General features: G+C 40.1%; 1 protein-coding gene across 1 annotated transcript in view; it reads right to left on the bottom strand.

Annotated features, from left to right (window-relative positions):
• Positions 1-982: 982 nt before the first annotated feature.
• supt16h (SPT16 homolog, facilitates chromatin remodeling subunit) overlaps positions 983-19,289 on the bottom strand; it is a 42,738-nt gene continuing 24,431 nt past the window's right edge. Inside the window, exons 17-24 of the mRNA XM_056460863.1 lie at positions 18,116-18,234; positions 16,526-16,764; positions 14,069-14,144; positions 12,483-12,652; positions 11,867-11,996; positions 10,982-11,108; positions 10,725-10,799; positions 983-1,616 (exon numbers count right to left, since the gene is read on the bottom strand). Coding sequence (XP_056316838.1) covers positions 1,510-1,616; positions 10,725-10,799; positions 10,982-11,108; positions 11,867-11,996; positions 12,483-12,652; positions 14,069-14,144; positions 16,526-16,764; positions 18,116-18,234 — 1,043 coding nt within the window. The 3' untranslated portion in view covers positions 983-1,509. The remainder of the gene's footprint in view (positions 1,617-10,724; positions 10,800-10,981; positions 11,109-11,866; positions 11,997-12,482; positions 12,653-14,068; positions 14,145-16,525; positions 16,765-18,115; positions 18,235-19,289) is intronic.

The raw sequence follows: 19,289 nt of genomic DNA, 5'->3' as shown, positions 1-19,289 counted from the left end.
GATATTCTGCTGTGAACATGTGTGTTACGTGCTGGAACTGCTGTCTTTGTTTTGGTCTCTTTAACCCGCCCACTGCCAGTTTAGCCAATTATATTTCAGCACCGGGTTGCCAGATGTTAGAAAACAGCGTATTTCATTCATTCAGTCAGAAAGGCTCTTAAAACATCCGTCCGTGACTGAAATGTGACCTCTGGTGGACAGTAGCAGATTCTGAAATGAGACGCAGATTCAGAGTTCCACATGAGGTTATTAATTAGTAAATAATCTAAATATTACAAGCGTAAACATTAGGTGAGCAGGTCGCACTGTAACATGCTTCATGACCAGATACGCAGTGATGAGCTATTTGGGTGTTTGCACCAGACGAAACACAACAGAAATGTAAATCCAGCCAATCAGAAGCACAGAATAGTGCACTCACTGCACTCCAGCCAAATGGTGGTTAATAATATAATTATTACTATTTAAGCTCTTTGACATGATTAAATGTAGATGCTGAATCACTCATATGTGTTGGTTTGCATTATTTCAGAGTTCTAGAGTTCAGTTTCAGACGGTTTATTTTTATTTTCTGCTGCTGCTTTCAGTAGTACGGCAATAAATGTGATGTAAAATGTCATCAGACTCACATTATTAGCATTTAACACTGAATAAAGCACATGAGGTGTACCTGAGCTGATCATTGTCAGTTTTCTGTAGTTCAACTGTGAGAAATTAAAGCCGTTTCTAATATATCAATTCGAGGTGTTGGTCAGGACAAAATCTCCTTTTAATATGAAACTATTCCTTCTATCAGGTGCTGATGCTTCTATTTACAACACGGTTTAAATCACTCGCTCCTCAATCTGGCAACCTGCGCTTGCGTTTGTTTTGGTCCAGGAGTGCAATACCAAGTTCAACCACTGGGTGTCAAACTTACACACACAGCACCTTTAAAGTCAAGCGCACACACCCGTCTGAACAGAACATCACTAAACTGAACTAAATTTCACCGAACTTTTATTAAAAAAGAAAAAAAGGAAAAACAATTTTTGATTGAACAATACAAGACTACCAATTCAGAATAAGCCAAAAACTAAAGGGAAAAAATAACAAGTGTATGTTTACGGTGTGTGTGTGTGTGTGTGTGTGTGTGTTTATGTCCCCTCACTTTAGAAAAACAAAAGCACAAAGTGAATCATCATGTACTAAAGTAAAGCTCATGGTCGTGAAGCGCCGCGCGTTCATTCAGAAACGGACAGAGCGGCGAGAGAAGGAGAGATGAGCTGGAAGAGCCAACACTTATTCTCACACACACACACACACACACCTGAGACGCAACGGAGGAAAACCAAAGAAAGGAGGGTCCGTCCATCCGCTGATATGAAAACCACTATTATTCTACACATCAGCGCTGCATGACGCTATTTACACCAAACACAGAGCGTGTGTGTGTGTGTGTGTGTGTGTGTGTGGTTGTAGGGGCAGTAAAAGAGGACTGTGTGAACTTATTTGGCAGTGTGTGTGTGTTTAATGTCGCCTCTTCTTCTTGCTGCGAGGGGGCGGAGCTGACGAACGGCCTTTCCTCTTCCTGTTTGTGGTCTCCTCTACTTCCTCATACTGACTCTCACGATCAGCTGGAGGGAGAAAATCAACAAACCAGTTAAATACTTCAGCTAAACCACATTTATTTACCTTAGAATTAAAGACTTTCAACATGTGATCGGTCTGATTAACGGCTGTTTAGAATGATCTAACATGTGATCGGTCTGATTAACGGCTGTTTAGAATGATCTAACATGTGATCGGTCTGATTAACGGCTGTTTAGAATGAGATCTAACATGTGATCGGTTTGATTGACGGCTGTTTAGAATGATCTAACAGGTGATCGGTTTGACGGCTGTTTAGAATGATCTAACAGGTGATCGGTTTGATTGACGGCTGTTTAGAATGATCTAACAGGTGATCGGTTTGATTGACGGCTGTTTAGAATGATCTAACAGGTGATCTGTTTGATTGACGGCTGTTTAGAATGATCTAACAGGTGATCTGTTTGATTGACGGCTGTTTAGAATGATCTAACAGGTGATCGGTCTGATTGACGGCTGTTTAGAATGATCTAACAGGTGATCGGTTTGATTGACGGCTGTTTAGAATGATCTGACAGGTGATCTGTTTGATTGACGGCTGTTTAGAATGATCTAACAGGTGATCGGTTTGACTGACGGCTGTTTAGAATGAGATCTAACAGGTGATCGGTTTGATTGACAGCTGTTTAGAATGATCTAACAGGTGATCGGTTTGATTGACGGCTGTTTAGAATGATCTAACAGGTGATCGGTTTGATTGACGGCTGTTTAGAATGAGATCTAACAGGTGATCGGTTTGATTGACAGCTGTTTAGAATGATGTTACATATTGAGTAACATTATTTTGACAATGCTAGTGTGTATTGTTCCTGTGTGTGTTGTATCCTCTATCTGTCTCTCTTTCTCTCTCTCTCCACATGAGCGGATATCAGGTGCAGCTGTGAGAGGGGCGGCGCCAGTTATAAAAGCGTGTTGTTTGCGCTCTTCATCGAGTTCTCTTCCTGTTTCCCCTTGCTGTTGTGTGTGTGAGCAGATCGCTCTAAGTTCTCTGTGTGGCAGTGATATCTTTCTGTCTGAAACCTTTTTCCAAAGTCATCTGGTGAGATACTCTGTTAAATTCGGTACTAGGACGGTAACTTGCATTAGCGGTGGCTGATCATTTATTTCATGTCTACAACCCTGTTTCAAAGTAATCTGGTGAGATACTCTGTTAAATACGGTACTAGGACGGTATTCTGTTAGCTGTGGCTAAATGTTTACTTACTGCTGAATGATCTAAGGGAAGGCCCCTTTTTCTTTGGTCCAGTTTTCTCTTGTTTAATGGACCGTTATGGAGGTCAGAATTGTTTTTCATTTACGGATCTTTATTTTCGGTTTTAGGTAAGAGATTTAATAATAGGTAGCGTACCTTGTTTTGTTTATTGTTGGCCTTTTTGTTCCCTGGTTCCTATACTGGAATTTTTGTTTAATAAATTTGTTACCCCTTTTTCGCAAACTTGGCCTGTGTGTGAGTGCTTGGGGAACAGGAACGGGGACTCCGGGTGACCTCTTTTAATAGCGGTCATCCTTAACCTTATGTGCGTAGCGAGGTGCATCCGCTACGTAACATAATTGGGGGCTCGTCCATAAGCTATTGTGTGAAAGCCCATCTGCCTTTTGTTTGTCTGCGCGTCTACATTGGTGAGTAATTTTTTTTCTCTTTCCTCGTGATTTGTTGTAGTAATTTGGGTGAGGGGGAGGAAATATGGAAGACGAAGTGAGAGCTTTTATTGATTTTCCGTCGTTAGAGCGCTTAGATCGCTTTCGAAAAAAGGATTTGCTGCAAGTGGCAGAGCTCTATAAAATATCCGTTTCTTCTGCTGCAGCGAAAGATGAAATTAAAGCTGAACTACTCTCTGAACTGACCTCACAAGGTGTTTTTTCAGAGGAGCTCGGAGCTGCGGTTTCTTCTGCAGCAGATTATGACGCGAATGTGGCACTGAAATTAAAGGAACTCGAGTTAAAAATTAAACGACAAGAATATGAGACTCACCTGTTACGCATTCGTGAATTAGAACTACGTCAGGAAGCTAGAGAAGTGCGAACTGTTGAGGGTAGTCAGTTTGATCCCAGTCGCTGTATGAAACTCGTTCCTCAATTTAGAGAGTCGGAAGTGGACGCTTATTTTACAGCTTTCGAGCGGGTGGCAGGCAAATTGGGCTGGCCAAAAGAAATGTGGGCGATTATGCTGCAGAGCAGTTTTGTGGGCAAAGCGCAGGAGGTGTGCTCCGCGTTGTCTATGCAAGATTCGCTGAAATATGACGTTGTTAAAGCTGCTGTATTGAAGGCGTACGAATTGGTGCCAGAGGCATATAGGCAGAAGTTCAGGGGCTATGCTAAAAAAGCTCAACAAACCTTTTTGGAGTTTGCTCGCGATAAAAAGACCATGCTAGAGAAATGGTGTACTGCATCTGAGGTTACCACTTTTGCAGATCTCCAGGAATTGATTTTGTTGGAGGACTTCAAAAATGGTCTGCCTGGGAATATGGTTTTATATTTAAACGAACAAAAAGTCACTACGCTGTCTAAAGCCGCTACACTGGCCGATGAGTACGTACTCACTCACCGCGCTGTCATTCCTGCAGCCCGCCCGCACCAAAGTTTTAAAGTTGATCGTGAGAGAGATCTCACGGATACGCGTCCCATGAAGCCGGAGGCTGCGCGCACTAGAGCATCCACGAGTGGAGTGTCTGGTCGCACAGAAAAACGACTTTGCTTTTATTGTCTTGATCCTAATCATTTTATTGCGGATTGCAAGGCATGGAAATTAAAGAATGCGTCCGGTAAATCTAAAAGTGTCGTACATGCAGTAATTGAACCTCGGATGATGGAGATTGAGAACACTGGGCTGCACACTGATATCTTTAAACCTTTTCTGCTCGAAGGTTCGGTTTCCACGTCTCCAGGGGAGACCGTGAAAGCCGTGTCCATCCTGCGGGACACTGGTGCAGCCCACTCTTTCATTCGGGAGAACGTCTTAAATTTATCGGAAAGGACCTATACTGGTTCAGATGTTTTAATTCGCGGAATTGAACTGGGTTGTGTGAGAATTCCGGTTCATTCTGTGTTTTTAAAATCTGCACTGGTCACTGGAGTAGTCAAAGTGGGTGTGTGCGCACAATTTCCCGTTGAGGGGGTAGATTTTATTCTGGGGAATGATTTGGCCGGAGGTAGTGTTTTCCCCTGTCCAATTGTGTCCGATTGTCCTAATAATGTTGCTGAGGTAACTGACACATCTAAATTTTTCCCAGCCTGTGCGATTACACGCTCGCAGTCACGTAAATTTGAAAATACTGTTGACTTGTCTGATTCGTTTCTGCTACACTCGGATCCTACCGAGCTCGTTCTGTCAGTGGATGACAATGTGGTGAGTAGAAATGAAAACGTATTGGATAATCAAATTGTTAATATTGGTCGTAAACAATTGAGTGAAGCGCAAAAATCCGACCCGTCGTTATCTTATTGTGTTGACTCTGCTGTCAAAACTAAATCCGAACTAGATAGCGTTAGAATTGGGTACTTTTGGGATGGTGAAATTCTGATGCGTAAGTGGACATCAGCGTCTGTGGTTGACCCAGACACACCGCCCACCTATCAAATTGTGTTGCCAGCCTGTTATCGTTCAGCAGTGTTGAAATTAGCCCATGATCACGTCATGGCAGGACACTTTGGTGTTAATAAAACTTTTAGTCGCATCACAAAGTATTTCTTTTGGCCTAGTCTGAGATCGAGTGTTTGTAATTATTGTCGATCATGTCATGCGTGTCAGGTCGCCGGGAAGCCTAATCAAGTCTTGCGGCCGGCTCCCTTGCACCCTATACCGGTGATGGGTGAGCCCTTTGAGCGATTAATTTTGGATTGTGTTGGTCCCCTTCCAAAATCTAAGCAGGGTTTTCAGTACATTTTAACACTGATGTGCACGGCCACTAGATTTCCTGAAGCCGTACCTTTACGCAACATTAAAACTCAATCAATTGTAAAGGAACTGATTAAATTCTGTTCGCTCTTTGGTCTGCCTCGCGTAATCCAAACCGATCGTGGAACGAATTTTATGTCTACTCAGTTTAAGCGAGCGCTCGAGGCAATTTCAGTGTCACATCAAGTCTCCAGCGCATATCATCCACAGTCACAGGGAGCGTTAGAGCGCTTCCACCAAACACTTAAAACAATGCTGCGTACTCACTGTGTCGATGCAGACAAAGACTGGGCAGAGAGCCTCCCGTTTTTAATGTTTGCTGTGAGGGAAACCGTGCAGGACTCGCTCGGATATAGTCCGGCAGAGCTTGTTTATGGCCACGTAATCCGCGGCCCCTTAAAGCTTATGAAGGAGCAGTTACTAGCGAGTGAATCTTCTTCTATACCAGTAACTGAGTATGTGGACTCGTTACGTAAACGTTTGTCACGCTCATGTGATCTTGCCAAAATTCATTTAACGAATTCTCAAGCGAATATGAAGGAGCGTTATGATAAACAGAGTGTTGCTCGCTCATTTGAGCCAGGTGATTTAGTGCTCGCCTTACTGCCGGTGCCAGGCTCTGCTCTCCAGACTAAATTTGAGGGCCCTTATGTTGTGAAAAGAAAAATCAATGACACTAACTACGAGATAAAAACCCCAGATCGACGCAAGAAACTTAAAATGTGTCATATCAACATGCTGAAACTCTATCACTCAAGAAACCCCGGTGAAACGATGTGTAAATCTGCAGTGGCAGTGCCAGCTGTATCAAAGGACAGTGATATGGAAGTGGAAACTTGTGACGCAATGTGTATGGGGAGTTTACAAAACTCTGTCATTTTAAAGGACTTGAATGCCCGTCTGTCTTACCTATGTGATGGTCAAAGAGACAGTGTGATGTGCCTAATACAGAGTTTTCCAGAGATCTTTACCGATGTTCCATCCCGCACGAACGTTTTGCATCACGATATTGACGTAGGCAGCGCATCTCCGATCAAACAACACCCATATAGAGTCAATCCTTTTAAGCGCAAGATTATGAAAACAGAAGTGGAATATATGCTCACTCATGGTTTAGCGGAGCCATCGCAGAGTGCATGGAGCTCCCCCTGCCTTTTAGTTCCGAAATCTGATGCGTCTTTCCGTTTTTGCACTGATTTTAGAAAAGTAAATGCAGTTACCAAACCTGACTGTTTTCCTTTGCCGAGAATGGATGACTGTATCGACAAAGTTGGACCTGCTAAGTTTGTCACAAAGCTTGACTTGCTTAAAGGTTACTGGCAAATATCTCTTACTCCACGCGCTGCTGTAATTTCTGCCTTTGTCACACCAGACTTCTTTGGTCAATATTCTGTGATGGCGTTCGGGATGAGGAACGCCCCTTCCACATTCCAAAGACTTATGAACCTTGTCTTACGAGACATTAAAAACTGTGACTCATATCTGGATGATATCGTGGTGTACTCTTCTACGTGGGAGGAGCATGTTGAAACCTTACGTGAGGTGTTTTCAAGATTGAAAGCTGCATCGTTGACCGTAAATCTCGCTAAATGCGAATTTGCTAAAGCTTATATTACCTACCTGGGTAAACGTGTGGGACAGGGTCAAGTGTTCCCTGTCAGTGCCAAAGTGGATGCAATAATGGATTTCCCTAAGCCTTCTAACAAATGAGAGCTGCGCCGTTTTCTCGGCATAGCCGGCTACTATAGAGGGTTTTGCCGCAACTTTGCCAGCCTGGTTGCTTCCCTGACTGATCTTCTTCGGCCCTCCAACGTATTCCGCTGGTCACCGGAGTGTGAACTTTCTTTTAATGGTGTAAAAGATCTGCTGAGTAACGCACCTGTTCTCACTGCTCCGGACTTTGAGCGCCCCTTTCAGCTGGAGGTAGACGCAAGCGCTGTTGGAGCAGGAGCTGTCCTTTTACAAAGTGCTGAAACTGGCATTTTAAAACCCGTGTGCTACTTCTCGAAGAAGTTTAATCGAAACCAGTGCAACTATAGCACAATTGAAAAAGAAGCCCTTGCTTTGTTGCTGGCTTTAAAACACTTCGAAGTATATCTGGGTGGATCAAGTTTCCCGATCAAAGTTTACACCGACCACAACCCTTTGGTGTTTTTAAATCGCATGTTTAATTCAAATCAACGGTTGATGCGTTGGGCACTTTCACTGCAGGAATTCAATATTGAAATTGTGTACAAGCGCGGGACTGAGAATGTGATCGCGGACGCGCTGTCCAGAGCTCCGGGTGCTGAAAGCTTTGGGTAAAGTGTGTAGTAGTGTTAAAAAAAAAAAAAAAAAGATTTTTTTTTTTACTATGGGTGGGGAGGAGTGTTACATATTGAGTAACATTATTTTGACAATGCTAGTGTGTATTGTTCCTGTGTGTGTTGTATCCTCTATCTGTCTCTCTTTCTCTCTCTCTCCACATGAGCGGATATCAGGTGCAGCTGTGAGAGGGGCGGCGCCAGTTATAAAAGCGTGTTGTTTGCGCTCTTCATCGAGTTCTCTTCCTGTTTCCCCTTGCTGTTGTGTGTGTGAGCAGATCGCTCTAAGTTCTCTGTGTGGCAGTGATATCTTTCTGTCTGAAACCTTTTTCCAAAGTCATCTGGTGAGATACTCTGTTAAATTCGGTACTAGGACGGTAACTTGCATTAGCGGTGGCTGATCATTTATTTCATGTCTACAACCCTGTTTCAAAGTAATCTGGTGAGATACTCTGTTAAATACGGTACTAGGACGGTATTCTGTTAGCTGTGGCTAAATGTTTACTTACTGCTGAATGATCTAAGGGAAGGCCCCTTTTTCTTTGGTCCAGTTTTCTCTTGTTTAATGAACCGTTATGGAGGTCAGAATTGTTTTTCATTTACGGATCTTTATTTTCGGTTTTAGGTAAGAGATTTAATAATAGGTAGCGTACCTTGTTTTGTTTATTGTTGGCCTTTTTGTTCCCTGGTTCCTATACTGGAATTTTTGTTTAATAAATTTGTTACCCCTTTTTCGCAAACTTGGCCTGTGTGTGAGTGCTTGGGGAACAGGAACGGGGACTCCGGGTGACCTCTTTTAATAGCGGTCATCCTTAACCTTATGTGCGTAGCGAGGTGCATCCGCTACGTAACAATGATCTAACAGGTGATCGGTTTGATTGACGGCTGTTTAGAATGATCTGACAGGTGATCGGTTTGATTGACGGCTGTTTAGAATGATCTAACAGGTGATCGGTTTGATTGACGGCTGTTTAGAATGATCTAACAGCTGATCGGTTTGATTGACGGCTGTTTAGAATGATCTAACATGTGATCGGTTTGATTGACGGCTGTTTAGAATGATCTAACAGGTGATCGGTTTGATTGACGGCTGTTTAGAATGATCTAACAGGTGATCGGTTTGATTGACAGCTGTTTAGAATGAGATCTAACAGGTGATCGGTTTGATTGACGGCTGTTTAGAATGATCTAACAGGTGATCGGTTTGATTGACGGCTGTTTAGAATGATCTAACAGGTGATCGGTTTGATTGACGGCTGTTTAGAATGATCTAACAGGTGATCGGTTTGATTGACGGCTGTTTAGAATGATCTAACAGGTGATCGGTTTGATTGACGGCTGTTTAGAATGATCTAACAGGTGATCGGTTTGATTGACGGCTGTTTAGAATGATCTAACAGGTGATCGGTTTGATTGACGGCTGTTTAGAATGAGATCTAACAGGTGATCGGTTTGATTGACGGCTGTTTAGAATGATCTAACAGGTGATCGGTCTGATTGACGGCTGTTTAGAATGATCTAACAGGTGATCGGTTTGATTGACGGCTGTTTAGAATGATCTAACAGGTGATCGGTTTGATTGACGGCTGTTTAGAATGATCTAACAGGTGATCGGTTTGATTGACAGCTGTTTAGAATGATCTAACAGGTGATCGGTTTGATTGACGGCTGTTTAGAATGATCTAACAGGTGATCGGTTTGATTGACAGCTGTTTAGAATGATCTAACAGGTGATCGGTTTGATTGACAGCTGTTTAGAATGATCTAACAGGTGATCGGTTTGATTGACAGCTGTTTAGAATGATCTAACAGGTGATCGGTTTGATTGACGGCTGTTTAGAATGATCTAACAGGTGATCGGTTTGATTGACGGCTGTTTAGAATGATCTAACAGCTGATCGGTTTGATTGACGGCTGTTTAGAATGATCTAACAGGTGATCGGTTTGATTGACGGCTGTTTAGAATGATCTAACATGTGATCGGTTTGATTGACGGCTGTTTAGAATGATCTAACAGCTGATCGGTTTGATTGACGGCTGTTTAGAATGATCTAACATGTGATCGGTTTGATTGACGGCTGTTTAGAATGATCTAACAGGTGATCGGTTTGACTGACGGCTGTTTAGAATGATCTAACAGGTGATCGGTTTGATTGACGGCTGTTTAGAATGAGATCTAACAGGTGATCGGTTTGATTGACGGCTGTTTAGAATGATCTAACAGGTGATCGGTTTGATTGACGGCTGTTTAGAATGATCTAACAGGTGATCGGTTTGATTGATGGCTGTTTAGAATGAGATCTAACAGGTGATCGGTTTGATTGACGGCTGTTTAGAATGAGATCTAACAGGTGATCGGTTTGATTGACGGCTGTTTAGAATGATCTAACAGGTGATCGGTTTGATTGACGGCTGTTTAGAATGATCTAACAGCTGATCGGTTTGATTGACGGCTGTTTAGAATGATCTAACATGTGATCGGTTTGATTGACGGCTGTTTAGAATGATCTAACAGGTGATCGGTTTGACTGACGGCTGTTTAGAATGATCTAACAGGTGATCGGTTTGATTGACGGCTGTTTAAAATGAGATCTAACAGGTGATCGGTTTGATTGACGGCTGTTTAGAATGATCTAACAGGTGATCGGTTTGATTGACGGCTGTTTAAAATGAGATCTAACAGGTGATCGGTTTGATTGACGGCTGTTTAGAATGATCTAACAGGTGATCGGTTTGATTGACGGCTGTTTAGAATGATCTAACAGGTGATCGGTTTGATTGACGGCTGTTTAGAATGAGATCTAACAGGTGATCGGTTTGATTGACGGCTGTTTAGAATGATTCAACTAATAAGGAAAGACTTCAGAAAGTGACATAATTTTGGAGGGAAATCTGACCTTTCCTGGCCTCCTCCTCCAGCTCGTCCCAGTCTTTGCCACTCTCTTCTTCACTGCCCAGAGACGCGCTGTAATCTGACATCACAAACACACACATTAGACAATCCTCACAACACACAAACACTACACAAAAACAGACGTTTTAGTAACTGAAATCAAACACAGATTACATTTGAAGGTTAAATCAAAGCTTTATATGTGAAGTGAGCGAGAACAGTCAGTGTGACTCGCCCATGATCACATGTTAATGTCATTACCGGAGTCCTCTGTCTCTGAGGAATAATCTTCATCACTGTCCTCCTCTTCCTCCTCCTCCTCATCAGCTGAAGGGTTAAAGGTTTCATCCTCAATCTCAGACTCAGAGTCTTCCTCCCCTCCGCTGCCCTGAAACACACAAAATAACAACATCAGAAATTATGAATTATTAATGCTAAACAAGTAGGGATGTAATGATTCACGATTCAGGCACGATTTTTTCACAAAATTATTAGAAACAAATTTAGTGAGAACAGCCCTTTCATTTCATTTCTTAAATGCTGAACATTGTTTTGTAAAATATATTTTCTGTCTACTAAATTGCTAGTCTGGCACACTTCACCGCTGTCATTTTACTTTGCCGCCTCTCCTCTTGTTTGCAGCTGATGTGCAGGTAAAGCGAGCTTGTGCCTGTAAACAGCACCCCCTCTGTTCAAAACATGTATCGCGATTCGTTCAACTGGTTTGAATCGTCACGTTTGAATCGATTTTCAATCGACTCACAGTGAATCATTACATCCCTATAAACAAGTCCATCTGCTTTCAGATGCTCACATTATTACAGATTACCAAAACTAAAGCATTAAATAAAAGCAACTTGAAATAATGACAAGAGGTGATATGTGAACAGCCCCTTTCATTAACTCATTGCTATATCAGACTTGTGCATCACACAGCCCCATTTGAACGTTTTGAACCAATTACTTCACCTGGTCCAATGAAAGATGTCAAGCGGGCCGTAACATGCACAGATCTGATATAACACACGTTTCGAACAGTTTTGTAGTACAATCTAATTCAAACGTAATACCCAGTTATACTCAATTTCAGACAGTCTAACGCAACAAAAGCTGCAGGAAGTGACCTCGTTTTCAGATGTTCCTCACCTCACTCTCGGGGTCGAGGAAAGACCAGCCACCCTGCTCGAAAAAGCCCTCCGGATCGTCCACTATGGTCTTCATGATCTTGGTCCAGTTCAAAGACTGAATACCTTCAGTGTATTTGATATCACACGAGCTGCAAACACAAAAAAACAAGAGGCGTCTAGTTAAACATGACCAACATACTGGCTATTCTTACTGGGGGTCCAACAAATAAAGTGGAAAATCATCTTCATCATCATCCTCATCATCACAACAATACCAATAGGAAAAAACTCAATTACATTAAAATAAAACATTAGAAACAATACTACAAGCACACACACACACACACACACACACACACACACACACACACACACATTAACAGTGAACACCAACACCACAACCAAATACAGACACACTAACATTAAACCATGACATTAGACAACAATATCACGACCAAATAGACACATTTAGACTAATAGCCAAATTTAGACTAGCAAATTTAGTTAAAACACGCATCAATTAACTAAATATGAACCTTTCTTTACTTTTTAAACACTTCTGACAGATGAAAACTCCCAGCAGAATAAAGACTGTGAGCGAGAATTAAATGAGGAACGTCATCATCGTCACTCACTTGAGCCACTCTTTGATGGGGTCCAGAGAGTTGACGGGCACGGCGTTGATCATGGTGACTTTCTTGTTGTAGTCTTTATAAACGATGACCACGTCGAAGTTCTTGAGGTGGAACTGAACTCTCTCAAAGTGCACCAGCTCCACCTCGTCCAGAGTCACCACAAACGGAGGCTGAGACACAGAAAGCAGACATCAATTCATTCAATATTATTATTATTATATTATTATTCGATATTGTACGATATTGGAGACATTAACACTGCAATATTTTATTATTCTATTGATATATACAGCGACATGAATACAAGTTCACCAGATTACTTGAATCTCTCTATATGTAAAGAATTTATAAGCTTAGATAGACTGGGATGATTCTGTAGGGGAGTGCATCTGCACACAATATTAGAAACCATCTACAAACAGAGGGAAGAACAACATACAAATGCAATAATCAGTGTTTTGTTTTCGGAGTCCAGCAGTATAAAATAATACAGCCAAGTTTTCATTTTGTGAATAATTCTGTTAAATTAATCATTATTAAACTTACATATGCTATTAGCTCTTTTAAAACCCTCACAGGTCTCATATTAATCAGGGTTGCATGATATTGGGAAAATATGGCACTGTGTTATTTTGTTTTGCCGTGATACGAGTATAATTTCCGCAGATGATCTGAACAGTCCTATTGGAAAAGATTGCATTAAGTTAGATTGACTGGGATGGTCAAGTCTACGCAGTGCATTTGCATAAATTATAATACATAAGGAAAAATAGATAAATCAACAGTGCTTTACGGTTTCTGGAAAGTCTTAACAGTGTTCAAGTACAGAAATTGAATTGAATGTAAACTAACACTGTAATCATTGTATAAACGATTAAATAATAATCATTTCTTCATCTTTTAATCTTTAATAAATAATCAAATCCTGTAAGGTAACTATTGCAGATACAAACACTGCGATATCATATATTGTGCAGCCCTACATGAAATGCAATATCCACAAAACTCTGAAATCACAGGAGCTGAACGAGAGCTGCTGTTTGAAGCAGCTTCAGCCGAATGCTAATAATCTGATATGCAGTGACGTGTCCATCTCATCAACATGTGGAAAAACAACACTATTTATACACACACACACACACACACACACACACACACACACGTAATAAAGTTTACATTTTAATTAGCATATTTGTGCATTTGTAGAGTTTTACTCTTCATTTGCATCTGTAGTTACTTTATTATCTGTGTTTTTGTCCTGTCATTCTGTTGCAATGTGGAAACGTCTTCAGCCACGAAAACAAATTCCTCCTAGCTCTTTCTGAAACGCATCAAGTGTTTATTTCAGAAAGAGAACTACTAAACGTGAAAATGTTTATGTATAAAAGCACAGTGTGCGATCTTATTAGCAGCGTGAAAAATAAATAAATAGTGATGGATATTTCCATATATAATGTTTGAGGGCATTCTCTGCTTTTACTCGAGGGCACACGTGTAGCCAGCGTTTCATTTTAACATTAATATCTGTACTTGAGTAAAGGATGTGTGTAGTTTTGCCGTCCCCGTTTGTGTGCTGATGAACTCACCCATTCAGTGACGTTGCAGAGCGAGCTGGACGTGGGCTGCAGTAGGCAGGTGCTCCTGTAGGGGGCGCCCTGAAACCTGAAAACACACACACACACACACACACACACACACACACACACACACACACAGCAATCACATGAAAGTCCTTCAGTGATTTAACGCTTGTGTGCTGCTGGGCCGTTTTTCCTCTTGGACTCCTCTTTGGTGATGTTGGTGCTGTGTTTGCTCCATTGACTTCCATTATAATCACAGTTATTGATTGTAAAGCCATGACAGCAGATAATCATGCTTTCTTGTCTGCCTCTGGTTTTCCCTGATGGGATTAAGAGGTGAAATGTGTCATTCATACTGTTGATCACTGACAGTGCAAATAAAGCTTAGTTTCAGGCTTGAAAGCATGATTATCTGCTGTCATGGCTTTGGAGTCAATAAAAGTGATTATAATGGAAGTCAATGGGACAAAAACCGCACCAACATAACCCAAGGACAGTCAAATTGAGGGTTGACTTAGGGTTGTTCCTGAGGTCCTAAGTGTCTTTATTCAGTGTATTTTAGCAGATACAGTCTGGCCAGTGCATCTGATTGCTGGTTGAAAAGTGGGAAATGAATAAAACAGCTGTGAAAAATAACACAACAGGCAAAACACATGATAAACAATGGAATTTAATGCTCGCTTCATATATCAATCAGGCAGTGAAGATCAGGGAGTTTTAAAAGGAATCAGATCTTAAACTCTGCTTTTGTAACAGCACAACAGTTCACCAGAAGCACTTAAACTGGTTTACTGTAGTGTCTTTTATTTAATGCCATGTCAGCAACCAAGGCTATTTTCATAGCAAGAATATTAGAACTGGGTTACTGAAAATCCTTCAGCATACAGCGGGGAAAATAAGTATTGAACACGTCACCATTTTTCTCAGAAAACATATTTCTAGAGGTGCTGTTGACTTGAAATGTTCACCGGATGTTGATAATAACCAAAGAAATCCATATATACAAGAAAAACAAATCTAATTAGTTTACAAATGAAGTTTTGTCTAAAAAGATGAAATGACGCAGGGAAAAGCTATTGAACACATGAAGGAAGGAAGGTGTATTGGGCAGTGAAAGCCCAGACAGCAGCTGAAATCTCTCAGTAGTTCTTCAGCAACCCTCTGCTCTTCCTCAGTGTAAATGAATATCAGCTGCTTCAGTCCAACATCTACATTAGCAGGAGGATGAAGATGAAACCATTTCAGCAAGACACTAGCTACGTTTCCATCCACCTACTTTTATGCGCATTTTTGATTTGCGCATAAAAAAACGATTGATGGAAAACGCCATGCGCATAAATTTAGAAAATGTGCATATAAGACTTGAGTAGGATAAACTTTTTATTCGATGAGAAAATGTGCATAAATTGCGATGGAAACACTTTTGCCACACAAATTTCAGTATGCGCATTAAAAAAGGTGATGTGATTTTGTGATAAGAGTTCATGTGATGATGAAAATGTGTGTAAATGGACACATTATGAAACATCTGAACTGTTGTTTTGGTCATTCTTAAACGCCCTACCGTTTAAGTATTAGTGTTATTATATTATTAATGACCTCCAGAATCAAGAGCGTCTGTGCTCCGTGTATGACACCTTCAAACGCCACCACATGTTCATTGTGTGTCAGGATTGCCTTCTGAGGTGCAAGTCATTTATTAAATGAAGAAAAGATTGACGCAGCTTCTACCACAGCAAATTCAATTTTTACTGTTGATATTTGGCACCAGTTAATCAGGAAGTGATGATTTTGTTCGCTTTGACTCGTTGGATGGAAACGCTGCGTTATTCGCACGTCTTTAATGTGATAATCCAGTTGTGCGCATGAAGTTCATTCGCATTTTTGGATGGAAACATAGCTACTGATGCAAAAAGCAACCAAAGAGACTCTCATTTGCTTTCAGAGAAAGAAAATCAAGCTGAAGAATGGCCCAGCCAATCACCTGACCTGAATCCAATAAAAAAAATACAAAATAGAGCTCAGATTTGATAGACGGGACCCACAGAACCATCAAGACTTTGACACTCTGTTGAGGTTTGTGAGAAACTCACACCTGAGCAATGCATGAGACTTCATTCTCCATATGAGAGTCATCTTTAAGCTGCCAGCACCGAACAAGCCTTTTACATGATGTATTCAACACATTTCAGTAGTTCAGCGCTTTCTCCTTCTGTCATTCCAATGCTATTGCACAGAATGTGTTTATATGATTTGCTTTATTTTTGTGTTTGTATTGCTTGAGTTTTTACCAAACTCTGGTTTAATCCCATGTCAACAGCTCCTTGACAAATATTATACCTGAGAAAAAACACATGACAGTGTTCGATACTTATTTTCCCCACTTTATACCCTACAGAGCTTTTAAACAGCTTTTTTACCATTTCAACCCTTTACTGTTGCATCATTTGCTGATCGTCTCACCCGAGATCTCTGAAGGGAACCTCGAACTCCAGCTCCTCCTTGGTGAGCGACTCCACTTTCTCGATGAAGTTCTTGAAGGCAGATTTGAGCTTGTGCCTCATCTCTCTCTCCATCTGCTCGGCGTACAGGTCGTCTCGGTCGTGCATGTGCTGGTGTTTGCCCAGATCTGTGGTGATCTCGCCCACCTCCGTGTAAAACTGCACGTCCGTGTGGCGCTTCTTACCGAACATGATGGCGTTCTGAGACACACAGAAGACTTTGTTAAACATGCTAATAAACAGTAGGGCTGTAGCGATACACTAATCTCACGATACGATACAATACACGATATTCAGCTCACGATATGATATATATCATGATATTTATCCAACGATACAATTCGATACGATTTGATATAATTCGATGCGATTCTATATCATTCGATACGCTTACATCATTTTCTGATAGATTTAAAAGAGACAAAGTGATTTTGGTGACATCTGGGGAGTGTTTAATTTACTTGGATTTAATTAATTGAAATAAACTTAAACATCAGACAGCTTGCAAAATAAATGCTGGACAAAATTAATTAAAGATGTGATGAGAAAATTTGTTCCATTTATTGAAACAGTGCAAACTGTAGCTTACAAGCCTTTGAAAAGTAAATAAAGTGCAACATTGCAATTTGCAATTAACAATGGAGAGTTAAAGTGCAAGTGGCCTGTTCTGAACAGTTTCTTTGACATCTTTTTAGCTTGACAAAAAACATGAGGTAGCAAGTCTAGCTGCCATGAAAGTAAACAAAGAGGTACCATGGCTTCTCCAAAACATCAAATGTAACGTCCGACTCAGTCAGTGTGCACAGATCTTTCTCGGTCTTCCTGACTTCACTCGAGAGCAGGGTTGCGCAGATGGCCGGATGTATATATGTATGTATCGATACTCGCGGCTAAAAAATCGATACTTTCTTTGGGAAAAAAAAAAATCGATTTATATCGCAGAATCGATAAAATCCTCCAGCCCTAATGAACAGTGTGTGTTTATTAGTGTATATTTAGATCCCCATTAGCTACGGACAATGTAGTAGCTATTTTTTCTGGTGTCCAACAAATAAAACACTACATTTACATCAAATCATCATCAAAACAAACACAAAAAAAACATTACATTAAATAAAAAATTACATTAATAATAAAACAGAAACAAATACAAAACCAAAAAAAGGATAAATTTACACTACACCATAACAAAAGTCTACTATAACAACAAAAATAATAATAATACTAAATATAAATAATGATAAATAAATTTAAATGAAAATAAAAAAGCAAAGCGTAATTTCTCATTGCTGTTTAATTTAATCAAATATTTAGTTTACTCATTTATATATATATATATATATATATATAGACAAGAAATGACAAAAACGATGATTATACTAACAATTGAAAACACAATATTTAAAACTGTAAAACAATATAAACATTTAAATGCAAAATTGTCAAATTTAATACTTGTTTAAAATAACTATGAAAATAAAAATGTTACAAAATAACATGTAAAAATTTTAATAAAAGCCACTAGAGCTGATCGACATTAGGTCACACACACCTTCAGATGGAAATGCAGTACGATGATCATCTCCCCGTCGCAGGGCTGGAAGATGGCGTGTTTGATATTGTTGTACAAAATGTCGACTTTATCTCCTCGTACTGACGTGAACCGGAAACCTGAAGACACACAAAGACAGTCGCTCAAATAAGGATAATTATTTGGTATAAACAGGAAATCAAGACATTTTTAAGACTCCTCATACATAAACACCTCACCACCACTTTAGATTTCAACTGGTTACACTGGTGACATATACAGTATATTTACTAAATAGTGATTGCAAGAAAGCAGCACTAAAGACTTTTAGCTTGTGATAACTCCTGATCAATGTAATCTAATTCAGAAGAGTGGGAATGAAGAATAAAACCATTTATTTACCGGACTACCCCAATGAAAGGTTCAGAAGAGAGAGAGAGAGAGAGAGAGAGAGAGAGAACTCTACTAAAACAGTAAAGACTAGTAAATAAATAAATAAATAAATATTTAGAAAATTAATAAATATTTAGAGTTTAGGCAATGGATGAAGCTTTAGGTAATGAAGCTTTAGACTCCCATTTAATACAACTCAACACATTCATCGATAAAGACACTGAACTTGATTTTTCATGGCAGACTGCAGTTTACTATTTTTCTACTAGCAAATTGGATGTAAATCCATATTTTAGAATTTAGATACTCCTTTTATTTTAATTTTTTTCTGGTATGTGACAATTGCAATTCACTCTTCATGATTCACACAGAGCAATCTATATTATCCAATCTATTTTAAATCATTATGATGTAAAAACATGTTTTTGTGAAATTATACTACATCAAAACATCCCTGCACCTCAACTACAATATTATTCATCTACTGAATAGAAGCGAATTCACTCCTATATATTCGCATGAATAACGGTGTTGCTTTAGTTACTGCAGTAAACAAATCAGCGTGACATCAAATCTAGCAAGATTTTCATTGATTGCATAAACTACATAGCATCCTGATTTCTAGATTTCAGAGAAATTCATCTTTACATTGTATAATCCAAAAAGAATGACACAAAACTCAAGTCCTTGCCAAACAGCATTTAAGACTTTTATTTAAATTCTTTACTTTTCTCAATTGATTTATCAACTTGAACACTTTGTATTAATATTCTTGTCTATTCAAGTCACAGGCCGAGTCATT

The sequence above is a fragment of the Danio aesculapii genome, chromosome 7 (genome assembly GCF_903798145.1).
Source record: "Danio aesculapii chromosome 7, fDanAes4.1, whole genome shotgun sequence".
Taxonomy (NCBI): domain Eukaryota; kingdom Metazoa; phylum Chordata; class Actinopteri; order Cypriniformes; family Danionidae; genus Danio; species Danio aesculapii.
This window is presented reverse-complemented; position numbering and strand designations above follow the sequence as displayed.